The following is a 13,790-nucleotide window of genomic DNA, read 5'->3' on the forward strand; positions in this document are numbered from 1 at the left end:
TTCCTCTCTTTTTATAAGCTTTACTAATTTTCTTTCAGTTATACAACTGTTAATCTACATTTTAATATTTTATCATCTAGACAGTGGATGGGTTTTAATGATTGGATGTACGGTGGCCAGCAGGGACAAACTTTGGAAGCATGCAGAGGACAATGACTGTGTGTTGCATATTTAAATGTTATCAGCTGCAAAAGGTTGGAAAGCAATGAGGCATGTAGACAGTATGTATCCGTGCAGAACTCTATGTTAATGAGTGTTAATGTGTGTTAGTGTCTGTGTGTGTGTGTGTGTGTGTGTGTGTGTGTGGCAGCGTGTGAGGTCCATGCATACTTAATTATGTGTTCTTCAGGTTAACGTGTGTGTGTGTGTATGTGTGTGTGTGTGTGTGTGTGTGTGTGTGTGTTTGTTTGTTTGTTTGTTTGTGTGTGTTTCATGCTCACCCGAATGCTCCTGCATATCTATCAATACACTTTAGCATAAATGGTGTCTATCCATGTTTTTGTTCACTGTATATTTGTGTGTGTGTAAGTATGTGTCCATGTTATTTGGTGTATTTGTTTATCGAGCGTGTTTTGCTCTGTGTGTGTTTGTCCTCTGTGTGTTTGCACAGTATGGACTGAATGTATGTGCTGTTTGTCACTTTATCATTATGTGTGTGTGTTGTCTGTTTACCCATTGTGTGTGTATATGTGTGAATACAGTACATATTTGTTTGTGTATTTGGAGTATATGTTTGTCTGATGTTTTGCACTTGTACTATCTTTATGAGGACCAGTTTGACTTTCCAACCTCACTCAAAGAATAAAGGAATCAAATATAGAGAAAATTACGATACAGCACAGGATGCGATAGATTTTAAAAAGGTTTTAATGGAAGCTGGGAATGCATTATGTCATCGAGTGTCCTTACAAGTACTGTATAGAAGTACAGGCCTGTGTGTGTGTGTGTGTGTGTGTGTGTGTGTGTGTGTGTGGCTCAGGCCATTTGGCGCACACACTCTAAGGCACATATAAGTGTGCAGCTACAGTAGCCTGTGAGTCACACTGCCAGCCTGTCCTCCATGACAGTTAATGAGCTGTCGCTTCTTCCTCCTTTCTGTCTCTCTCTGCTGCGCCCCCGTCTTCTGTCTTTATTGGAAAGCTATAAAGCAAACTGTCTCTCTCTCCGTCTCTCCTTCTCCGGATGGTTATTAAATGAACTGTTGTGGCAGAAAAGAGGGAGAGAAGCAGAAGGACGAGGTTTTTTCGGGGGTATTAGCTTCTCCTCCTCCTCCTCCTCCTCAGGTTTCTTGCGTCACGCGCCGCGAGCGAGGGACGTCAAAAGAAGACAAATTATGATATCCCTCCGCTCGCCTCCCTCCTGCCGCGGAGCGAGAGGACTTTGAAGGAAGGATTTTGAACAAAGCCTGGATGCAGAGGAAATGTGTCAGAGGACTTGAGTTAGGCCTGAAAAGCCATTCTGAGAGAAAACACAGTGATAATGTAATACCAGCTGGTTTATGGATAAACCCTCTGATGCACTCAGACACATCAGAGCTGGAGCTCACTGGCTCTGTGGAGTCTGTGTACATCAGACAGATACAGTCAGCTGGAGGTGATTATTTACCAGGAAGTTTCCTGAGTCCATTTCTCTGCATGTGTATTTACACCCAGACAGGTTTAGATTCTTAGAGCCAAATAAATGGATGGTTATATTCCATATCCAATGATATGGACCATATCATTTATTATCAGGTCAAGAAAAGTAGTTACATTTAATTAATATCATGCTTATTACGCAATACAAGCTGTTGGGTACAAACTGATTGAAAAAAAAAAATACTATTTGCAACACAAGCACTGCATATGTCAACCCAGTGTATCATGAAATACTTAGCATTACTCACATTAAGTTTTTTGCACCTGAATGCGCAATCTGTACTTTATTATACGTGCAAGTACATACGATGTAATTATGTTGAGTGGCAGTAGATATAGGCTAGTTCCCTACTGTTTTAAGGTGCAAGAGGCAATGCTCTGCAGTGTGGGGTAAAATGTGTGGTCAAAAGTCCTCCAAACTGTTCAAGTCTGTACTATTTTGAAATTAATTTTTTTAAGTTGCTAATTTGTTAACACAATCTAGCACTTTTGTTATTCCAAAGCTTTGAGGGATCGTCGTAAATAACCTGCTAGGTTGTGTTTTCCCCATTTTTCTCATCTTTTTGTAAAACCAGATTTAAGGTAATCTTTTAGTAAGCAAAGATGACATTAAAGGGGGTTGACAAAGCAGATTTACCTACTTATTTTAAAAGAATCTCTGTGTGGAAAATCTGTACAACCTAAGAAATAATGTACCTTAAAAATAGCAGCACGGAGCAGACAGCTGACAGTGCAGTTTCTTAGAAGTGCGTCAATATTCCAATAAACTGCAGGAAACAAATACAGTATATGAATAAGGAATTCTAGGTAAAGACAGAAGTAGTTCTGTACACAAAGAGTAGAGTGATGATGATCTAAAAGCTAACATGTAAAACAATCTAATATGTACATGGCTGAGAACTTCTCCATGCATTGATCCACCTTTCCTGGTGAACATTTCCAATGAAGTCTGTTCAATATAGAACCACTATGTGATGCCTGACCCGCCATGTTTGTAGTCTCATGTGTCAAATTCAGTAAGGTGTGTTTCCACTACACAAACTGCTCTGCTCCAGTCAACTCCACTCACATGTTCAGTACTTTCATTTATTTTATTTTGTTTTCTGCTGCAGATAGTAACCCCCCAGTGTGGCAGGTGTCTAATCTGATCGCCAATCGATCGTCAAGCCTTGCTTCTGTCCAAACTGTTGGAACATGTAACTGTGTGCTGGCAACTTTGTATTTCCTGGTTTACCTTCTCATTTTGGGTTGCTCCATCCAGGCACCATTCTCTCTATGGATCTTACTATCCACAAGGAGGACAGGAAGCATTTGCATCTTGTTGACAGACCATGAGAGGGTTTTGCTTGTTTAAAATGTTGATTTTGGCAATATACTGCCTTTTTGAAAATGGTGAATTTACAAGGGACACAGTGTTCTGCAAGTGACAAAGTGGTTCCAAAATAAGTAGCAGGAACCAGGAACTACCCACAATCTTTTCAAATTTAAAACTAAAAAAAGAGTTGTCAAGCAGAGTTGAGCACCATGCAGTTGAATAGCAGCCTACGAGAAGCCCTGTAGTGTCAAACTGTACAGGCTGGTGCTTATATATTTAACAGCCAAGGCTTCTATAGTCCCAACAGTTCAATCATCAGTTATCCTTCACCTTTGAAGTAATTGAACCTCTAATCCCAGCTGTTTAATTGTCTTGATCTCCTCCCGTAGTTTCAGTTTGCAGCATTTCTTCTCAGGAAACAAACTGATTTTAATCTGCAGCCAGTTTCATTTGCTGCACTGGAAGCAAACCTGGTTGATTTAATATCTGAAAGTAGTTTTTTTTCTTTCCATCTTTATTACCTCGCCTTCATCTCCTCACGCGGTCCTGTGAGTAATCTATTGTTTGTTCTAATTAGATGCTGTACATGTAAGTCACGTAGGGAGCAATCGCCTACGGCTAGCTTTAATGATTTTTTTCCTCTTAACTGTGCATCTCCAACCCTATGATTCCACTCTACGGCTTAACCACAGTTGCGTGCTTGTGTGTGTATGTGAGTGTGTGTGTGTGTGAATGTGTGTGAATGACTCTCAGATGATATTCCTCCCCGGTGGCCTCCAGCAGTCCTCAGACTGTGACAGGGAGAGTAATTGGCCATCAAAATAATCCAGACCCCTTCCTTCATTCCCGGCTAGCCGCCGGCGATCAGAATTAGACACTGAACTTAGCCAGGGACATTAAACACAACCTTTGTGTTCGTGTGTGTGTGACCTTAAGTTACATGAACATGTATATGAATATGACTGTTGCAGCCTCTTGACTTTCTGCAATACATTCTGTAATGCAGCGAAGTATTAAAAACCATTTTGCAGCTGATGAAGAGTGGATTAAATGAAATGGGATTACAGTAATCACATTACAAAAAGTTTTGCAGAATGTTTTATGCAGCGATCTAATTATTTTACAGACAAAGAGCAGATAATGGCTCTTTTTATCTACACATTTTAATACATTTCCACACATGAAAAGTGCAGAGTTGCATTTTGGAACCGGCCTGCTTGTATAAGAGCTATTATAGTAAAGCATTAGTTTATAATAGCCCCGTGCCACTTTTATGATAAACTGAAAAGTCCTGAATGTATGCAGTAATGCTGTATGAACAGAATTGAATGCATTTTTATTCACTGAAGGTTCACTGAATCTTTGCAAACAGTAGATTAAGTGGGCATTAGTTATAAATGGATGAGAAAACACTTCCTGAGTCTTTTTTATTCCACTTGGCCTCTTTAACATTCAGAGGAATTGCTGAGAAGTTCTCCCACCTCATTTAAAAAACAACACGTTTCTGAGCAAGGTCAGAGGAAAAAGCTGTAGCAAGTCTTTTTTTAAAAGACATCAACAGGTTGAGACCGCTCCATTTATGTCATTTTCTCAAGTGCTGTACTTAAGTACAATTCTGAGTTACTTTAACTGGAGTTGTTGTAGTCTTTATGCTACTTTATACTTACAACATTTCATAGTGAAATACTGTGTGTTTTATTCCCCTACTTCAATATTATTTGAAGGCCTTGGCTCCTTTCAGAGTATGCACAATGGATAATAGAACAATCTTTTGAAATTCACAAGCTGGTTAAAGATTAAATCCGTGGGTTTTTTTTTTTAATTTTTGGCTTTGAACGTCTTACACAAGGCCATGTGTAGTCAAGGTTGTGCTGTCTATGAATTGTGAATTTTACCTCTATACTTCTCACATTGTTTATTAAAAAAAAATGTTCAAAGAAATATAAGAGAAAAACTGCCCAGATTAGGTTGCATTTAACACCAGACAAAGTAAAACAGGACACACTCGTCACTCACACATAAAACTCATCGAACCAAAAAACAAAAGATACGTTTTCAGATCAGCGTATCTGCAGATGGCACTAATGTAAAATGTGATGTTGAGTGATTCCAAACTGGCATATGATAAAGTTCAAAGTGAAACATCATGATGGACAATGATATCGTCATGTAAGCCTTCCAAACGACTCAAAAAATATGGACACAGAACCAAGTATAGAGGCTACATCCACCATTAAGAATGAATGGATTTGTGTCTTATTTATTCTTTCAAGATAAATGAGTGCATTACATAGAGTGTAACAAAGTGCGTTGTTTAAAGTTTGAATTAGTTTTCATTGTTTCTCTTCTACTTTAGATTAATTGATGTGACAGCTTGCATTTGCTCTCTGTGCTCCATTAAATTAAGCAGAATTGTATATTTTTAAGCACTTAATAAATGCCCCTGCAAACCTGCATCCAGGTGTAGGTGTGGATGAGGGGCGGGGCTTTTAACTCACAGTGTTGGGTTCAATGGTTGATGTCTGTCAGCCATCATCCCAACTCTAATGCTAACATTTTTTCTGCTAGCGGCTGGTCTGAAGTAGTTCAAACTAGCTCCACCTCGAGCTAACAGTTAGCATGCTGCTCACACACTGATGCTTTACTTTTAATCTAATCTAATTATAATATAGCAGTCAAAGGTACCAAACCATTACCTTTATGCTAAGTGCATTTTGCTACTGTACTTGATTTTCATGCTTTCACTTCTGATGGAGTATTTTTTATATCTGAATGCTTCTGCTGGAGTGTAGTATGCATCTATTCTTTTAAAGCTCAAATGAAAGTGAGGAATCATATTTCCCAAAATGTTGAACCACTCCTGCTGCCTCTTTGTCTCCGTATAAAAGCCGCTGTCTCCTCTCAGCAGCTCAGTCTTCTAGTTGAATGCATGTTAGTTCTGCAGTTTACTGAGTGCATTGACTCTCTGTCATCATCAGCACAGAGCCCACCTGGATGAGAGGAGCTCCGAGGTTACTCACTGTGATTTAGCTCTTAAAGCCAATATCATGTCCAGCGGCTGACAGAGATGAGAGGCCGTCCTCCACGCTCCTCGCTGCGACTCCACTCCCACCGCCAAGTAATCGCATTTGTGTTTGTACAACCTGGTAATTCAGCGAATCGATGGAGCGGCCGCAAAAGGCCCGAATGCTATTTACTTCCACTTTGACTCGCTCATCTGAGAACAACCTTGAACGCAACGTTTCATCCCCGACAGGACAGAGTGAGGGGGACTATCTTTGTCATTACAAATTCCTTTGAAGTGACACTCTGTGTTTATTGATGTTGCCGGAGTTTGACCGACAGCGCTTTTCAACTTTGAAAGGGAATGTGAAATTGATTTTTTCGTTTCGAGTTTTTCTCAAGTCGTAATGAGATGTTTACATGTTTTCCTTCTCAGAGACTCTCGAACAAACTTGCTGCTGTCGTCAAACAGTCGGACACTGTTGGACTGTTTAAGTCCAGAGCAGAGACTCATTTATTCCTCACAGCCTCACAGCCGGGGCGGGGACACGACTCACCAGACTCTTTCTGTTCTCTTTGTTATCATCCTGCAGTCTGTCATCAACTCACTTTAGCTTTAGTCTTCTCTGCTGGGCTTCATATCCGCTCACACAACAGACTCATAATAACTGAGAGGGAACCGCAACTACGTGCAGCTTTATAAATCAGATGAAAAGAATGCATATGCACATTTCTGTCTTTGTGCATCCACACAGTTTTACTCTGGAATTTACACAGAGTTTTATGCATCTGCCTGCAGGTGTTGTGCACATTGACGGCTGTTTTCAAGGCCAATCACAGTTTTGCAATATGAAGAAGATTTGAATGTTTAGAGCCAGAAAATGGTCATGAAAAGGCAGCAAACATGGATAAGATAGATAAAATGGATATATCTTACTGCATAATCTGTATCTTTATATAGAAAAATGGATCAAATCATTTGTTATATGAAAGGGGACACGTGTGTGGGAACAACTTTGCTATTTTCCGTGCCATATTTTAACATCTCATTGTTATGTTAAAATTTAGTTGTGGTAATTTTTAACTGATGAACAAAGACATGAGTTAGAACTTTGCAGCTAAAGAGTCAAATGTTTTCCTGTGGAGTTGGTGGAGACCAAACTTTAGCTAAAAGAAGAAATATTGGACTGGTATTCATCAGGTGGGAACACTCCAGTGACACGATGATGTCACTCTGTGTAAGTGGTTCACCCTAACTGCTTTATAAGGTGATAATATATCAGTGTTGTGTTGCAGCTTTTTACCCCCGAAGTGGCGGAAAAAAACATATGGAAATTGGTATATTGCTTCAAACGACATGGCTGGTCGAAAGTGGAATACTTCTATCAACTGTCGGGGCCAACAGCTCAACTTCCAGCCAGCAAACCACGAACACAAAGTCAATGTCAGACTGATAAATGAAGGGAAAACAAACAAGTTTAGCCTCATTATCAGAGTTCAAGAATGAAAATCTTCAAAAGTGGCAAATCTGAAATGAAAGCACCACAACTTCCTGTCAGTGTTAACAACATTTAACCTCTGCAGAAAATATACTCTTAAGTTTCTGAGGTTCTTTTCTTAAACTTTTTCATCCCTTGATGCGTTTTATTTGTCTAAAAACATGTTTTTGAAATCTAACTTATCTGTGTCTTTCCCTCTCTTCCCTCTCCGCAGGTCCCCCGGTTAACGTAACCTGCAACATTTTTATCAACAGTTTTGGGTCCATCGCTGAAACAACAATGGTAAGCTCCATTATTCTTTATATGGCTTTGTAATACAGCCTGACGTGTAGATTTTGATGTTATTTATTCGTCACGTGTGTGTGTGAGTGTTTGTGTGTGTGTGTGGATGATTGGGCGGGTAATGGAAAATGTCACATCTCGTTGCAGTTCCATTTCAGCTTGGGCAATTTTGCTCTGAAAAATGCGATTAATTGAAACGTCGGCGTCGCTGATATTCAGCGCATCCAAAGTTTCATTTCCTTTGAAAAATTAAAAGCCTTTTGCCCTCTGAGTGTTTAGAAATGCCTTCGCCTCATTGAGTCTGTCTTCCATTTCAAACACTTCATTTGAAAGAGCGCATCACTGGCCATTTGCATAACAACGTGGCGGTGGCGGTGGCGGTGGCGGTGGCGGTGGCGGCCCTGCTGTCGTGCCTGTTTGCGAGGGGGGGGTTTACCCTCATTCACACAGAAAATCCATTATTGTTATTATAACTGAACCATCAACCTTCACAGGACAACAGGGCCCAAAGCACATACAGTAACTCTGCAGTGTGTGTGTGTGTGTGTGTGTGTGTGTGTGTGTGTGTGTGTGAGTGTGAGTGACAGCAAAGGTGATATCAGCAGCCACGGCGTCCATGAATGTTGCTAAAACCAGGACACCCTCGCCACTTTAACCTCCATAAAACACATGAATCATGTTTTCATCCAACAAATGCATCAAGAACCTTCTGCACCACTGAGGAGGTCACATCCCCACTGAAATACACAAAAATGTACATAGAAGATTTTAAAATGAGGGTTCTGGCTACTCCCAATACTTTTAAACATGTCTTAATACTACAGGCTTTTCAAAGAACGTGTGTATCTGTCATCAGGGCTGTGTGAGTTTGGTTTAATAAAATTTGATTAATGACAGAAGCAAACAAACCAACAACTGCATCAGGTTCAGAATCTGATTAAATAAGATTAAATTTATGAAAAATCTAAATGATGCACTTCAAACTAGAAAAATACCTCTCAAAATATACCGGATAAAAGCATCTTAATAACACCCTGTGGTTCATAGTAAGAAGCTGATGAAGACATTTGTTTTTCAGGACCTTTAAAGGTTAAAGTTAAATGATTCTTAGTACCAAACAGTCGGGTTAAAAGAGTATCTAAAGCCTGATTAATCTTCCTCCTCTGTGTCATAGAGCTCCATTGTTCCAAAAACTACTAAAAACTAGTTAACATGTTGAGTCACTACCATGGGAGCATAGTTTATTTTGACTCAATCTAAAAGAGGAACAAGGGGGAAGGAAGTAAGAAGAAAAGGAATAAAAGGAATTAAGGTGTCAAATGTATGAGGGAAATTTAAAAAGATCAGAGAGGAAGAATGGAAGGAAGGGAGAAAGGAAAGAGAGGAGGAAACAAAGTTACTTGGAGAGTGTAAAGGAGGATATCCCGAGCTGAACCTCCCCAGTACACACTAACACACACTCACACAACGCTGCATTGAAACTGCTGGTTGCTGCAGATCCTCGTCATGCCAAACAAATTCCAGATTTTACCTCCTGCTGAGGCCGAATTGATCCTTGTCAAACCCGAGGAGGGAGGGAGGGAGAGATGGGGAGATGAAGGAGGGAGTAAGATGGAGAATGGAGGATGACTGAGGGAAGAGTCAAATAATCAAAGAAAAATCAGTTGTCTGCACAAAAAGTTGCAATTTTTCTGACAGGAATAAGAAGCCTATAGCTTGGAGATGTGATTTGCTGCCCTACTTTAATCACTGAGCTGATGCAGTAGTCGGTCAGTCAGAAGCTGCATTAAATCAAATATCGCTTGTGGTGATTGGCTACAAAGCTGTAAGCAAAAACATACAAACACTCAATAATTATTTTTTCTAGATTTGGGTACAAAAGGTATCAAATGTCCACCGCTTGGTCACATGACAGACCCCAGACGATGAATCAACTTTGGTGATTCCCTGAATTTTATCTTTGTCCCATCAGCAGATCAAATTTACACTTTCTGTGAAATATCTGATAATCTACTGTATGGGTTGACAGAATATAGCTAGACATGGTTCCTGGACAATGTATCTTTGTATTCCCAAAGTGTGTCTCCTGACTTTACCACTACAACCATCATGAGATTGACATTTGACTTTTCATGAAATGGAAGTTTTTCACTTTTTCCCCTTATTTCTATATTTTCCTCTCAGACTTTTCCTTGGCCAATTCTCAGAAGATGTTGTCTGTGACGCCAACCGTACCCCCTTTGGGAAAAAACACATTTTTTTGTCCATGTAAATAAGATTGAATTGTCAGAGCTCGGATGTCATTGGAGTGTCTGACCCTCCTCGCCTGTCAGTGCAACATGTCAATCACGCTGAGCCTCTGGATGCTGAGAGATGTTCGCTCGCTGACGACCACAGTCAGTGTTGTTGCTCTAATCTGTCAAAGGAAGGATTAGAAGCAAAAACAAAGTAGTGAAATAATTGGATTTATCTGGTTTTATCAAACCAGAAAATCCATTTCAAAGCTCCAGAGGCGACACAGAGCGAGCGGAAGGCTGAGGACGCTCTCTCTCGGTGCAGTGACGGTGTTCATTGCAGTGTGTAGCTCTCTGCTGTAAGCTTGGACTACAATATCCCTCCATCCTCAACACAAACACACACACACATACACACACACTTGCACACAGTGCTGCTGGGACCAGAGCACAGTGATAGATGGAGTCGGTAGAATGGCGCAGTGCGTGTTGAAGTCCCGGCGGTACACGGCTTTATTCCTGTTTCAGCGCTCTCCCCGCTCGCTTGCTCTCTCACTCTCTCTCTCTCTCTCTCACACACATACACACACATACACACACTCACTCACATACTCAGACAGACACGCAATCCCTTCTCTCACTCCTCAATCCACTCGTTCTTTCCCTCCTTTATTTTCTCTGCTTTTGTAAACACACATGTACTCACACCACACAATCTTGAACCTGAAATACTACACACACACACACACACACACACACACACACACACACATGGATCGAGGTGACAGGACTATCTACTGGACCAAAATGAAAATAGTGCAAAAGGTGTAATTATCCTGCCTTATTTTTTAATAATTCCTGAACTAGATGCCCTTTTAGTGATAACACACTCATCATGATACCCAAATTAATTTTGGAAATTTGGAAAACTTGGACTCAATATCAATATTAAACCAGTTATATTGTATGCATGATAAATATGGGTGTTAGACATCATCATAGCGAGACTTGTAACTTGTAATAATCAAGGAAACATATGGTTTAAAAAAGATAATTTTGGTTAAAGTGGAGGAAATGAAACTCGGTTATCGAAACAACAAATACTAGATGAATGTGGCTTTCATACCTTTGGCTGAACCAGACATGTGATCATATTAAATGGCTGAATATGAACTCTGTGAGTATGCCATCATGTGACTTACACTGTGAATTTATAGAGGACTTTGAATTTGAGTAGTATCTACACACAATTTGTCATTTGTAATTAATACATGGTGCCTGGGAGGTGAATAGCATGTTTTGTTTGGATATAATTACACCTACATAATCGAGAATAGAAAGAAGAGCTTGCCCAAATACTAATTACCATCTTTCTTTAAAAATATATTATTACAGTAAACACAAAAACACCAATAAACATGGTAACATGATTCACACTGCAACAGTAAAAAAATAAAATAATATCCTCTGCTTCAGACTTAATAATTAATTCGATTAATAATTGTCCACTTTCCTCCAGAATGCTTTTATGTAGGAATAATAACATTATTATTACACAATAACATTGTTTATTCGTAAGAGAGGATATACAGTGTTATACTATTTGTGAAATTTTGTGCAGCACCTCTCTCACCACAGCTCTCACATTCTTTATCCTTCACACACGGAAACCTCAATCACTTTATTTCTCTTTGTCAACCACCACCCCCCTTCTCTCGACCACACACACACACACACACACACACACAGTTATCTCACTGCACATTCATCCCCTCTCTCGCTCTGTGAACAGACTTTACACTCTGTTACTTAGAGTATGATTGCCAGCTCCCTCCCTCTCTCTCTTCCTGTATATCTCTCACTCTTCCTCTTCTCTCCATCATCTATCTATATGTTGCACTAAAGGAAGAGCAGAACAGTAAACTCCCAAGTTGCTTTAATATACTTTTACCTAGAACCAGTAACTCATCCTCTCTTAACAGAACAGTCTGTATGATACAGTGCAGATAAGAAAAGAAAAATACTCTTTCTCTGAGAAGTTAAGAAAAAACTAGTGAGACACTGACTGCATTTACATGCACAAGGATTCCAGTTTTTTGCACATGGACAGTATTCCAATGGAGCTGTTTACATTGCTTATGAAAATGAATAGTCCACTAATATTTCTGTTTACATGCAGCTGTGCATGCTCCCATTAAAGTAACATGTTTTATCACGTCAAAATATGGACAAATGGGGACAACTAGCTTGCTTGTGCTATTTTGAGTTAATTTCTTTTTTCCACCAGTGGTGCACTTGCCTTGCTCTCACATTCCTCAGACCACCTCCTTGAAAAGGTTGGCAAAGTAATATTTGCACATATCCAAAAACCTGTTCATATCCAAGTCCTTGATGAAGTTTACAAGTACGTGTTTCTCGTAACAACCAGGAATGTGAGCTTTTCTTCAGGGCATGCAAACTGTTGGCTTGTGGCTTTGTGTACAAAACACAGAGCTAATCATAAACTATTGCAAACTACCGTTCAGACATATATTCCAAATGTGCTGTGTACATGCCCAAGGAATGCAACTAAAACCTTAATGATATCAGCTTATCCCACATGTTTTAATTGGAAAATGCTCCATTTGGAATAAGCCCACATTCAAACAGAATATGCTGGTGACATGACTTGTATTAAATTCAGAATATTTTCATATTTGGAATCATTTTGCCTGTAATATTACCTTGTGACTTTGACTCAGAGGACTGTGGTTCAACCATCAATCTTCAGCTTTCCCCGACCTTATCCAAGTATTTTTGTTTGCCCAAACCTCCCCAAACATTAAACATGTGCAGCCGGATCACAACGCTCAGTTGGACGCTTTTCAATCACACTGACATGTAAAGAAAATTTGCCTTTTTACTTTGGTTGCTAAAACCATAATTGCCATTCATCTCTCCTCTACATTCATCTCCTTCTCTTCCCCCTCCTCTTTCCATCAAACTGCCATTACTAGTACTGAAAGCAATAATAACAGCTGTATTGTTCTAGCGGTAACAGCTTTAATGGTCAATTATGTTGCATAGAAGTCACAAACAACAAAAGAAAGACAAAGTCGACAATATTTCTGCCATGTGAGTGTCGACTATTGTACGTATCAAACCTTTATTTAAATAAAATAGTGTTTATAGACTTCATGATACCTGCACTGTATCTCTGCAGCTGCACATTCAGCAGTATTATATTGTTTTAAATTCTGATCTAAATATTGTCTGAGAGTAGAAAACCACATTCCTCATGGATGTATAATCGTTGTATAGTAGAACGGTGCCACTCGGTTTTGCTTTTCTTTCACAGGTGTTCAGAAAATGTTCAGAAACAGACCCATAAATGTCATTTCATCAAACAGGTTGAATCTGTGCCGCCTCAGTGTCTAGAAACAGGTGATTTTTCAAAATAAAATTCTTGCATCATATTACAGCGTTTACAGGGCAGGTTTAATTGCATCAGTGTTTGTTTCAAACGTCTCGTTTATCAAAAGCACCTCCAGATCCACATAGAAGTTTGCTGTTGTAAATTGATTTGACATCCCACAGTGCGGCTGCTGCTGGTGGTGCTGCTGCCGGTGGTGCTAGTAGTGGTGGTGGGGCTTATTTTGAGGCCACACAGTGAAAACCATCTTTTTTTTCTCTCAGTGCAACGTTGTCTGAGCAGAGCAGATGTGCTGCCATAATGTGTGAGCCTCCGTAACCTCCTACCTCCCCTTCCTACCTGAGCGGCATCCAGGGAGCCGGCTGCAGGATGTTATGACAGGCGTGGAATTAGAATATGGCTGCTGCT

General features: G+C 39.9%; 1 protein-coding gene across 4 annotated transcripts in view; it reads left to right on the forward strand.

The window, feature by feature from the left end:
- Positions 1–13,790, forward strand: part of glra1 (glycine receptor, alpha 1) — a 139,375-nt gene that overhangs the window by 63,313 nt on the left and 62,272 nt on the right. For all 4 annotated transcript variants that reach the window (XM_059345836.1, XM_059345837.1, XM_059345838.1 and 1 more), the window contains one exon: positions 7,669–7,736. In XM_059345836.1, the coding sequence (XP_059201819.1) occupies positions 7,669–7,736 (68 nt within the window). The remainder of the gene's footprint in view (positions 1–7,668; positions 7,737–13,790) is intronic.

This window comes from Centropristis striata, chromosome 12, assembly GCF_030273125.1.
Source record: "Centropristis striata isolate RG_2023a ecotype Rhode Island chromosome 12, C.striata_1.0, whole genome shotgun sequence".
Classification (NCBI taxonomy): domain Eukaryota; kingdom Metazoa; phylum Chordata; class Actinopteri; order Perciformes; family Serranidae; genus Centropristis; species Centropristis striata.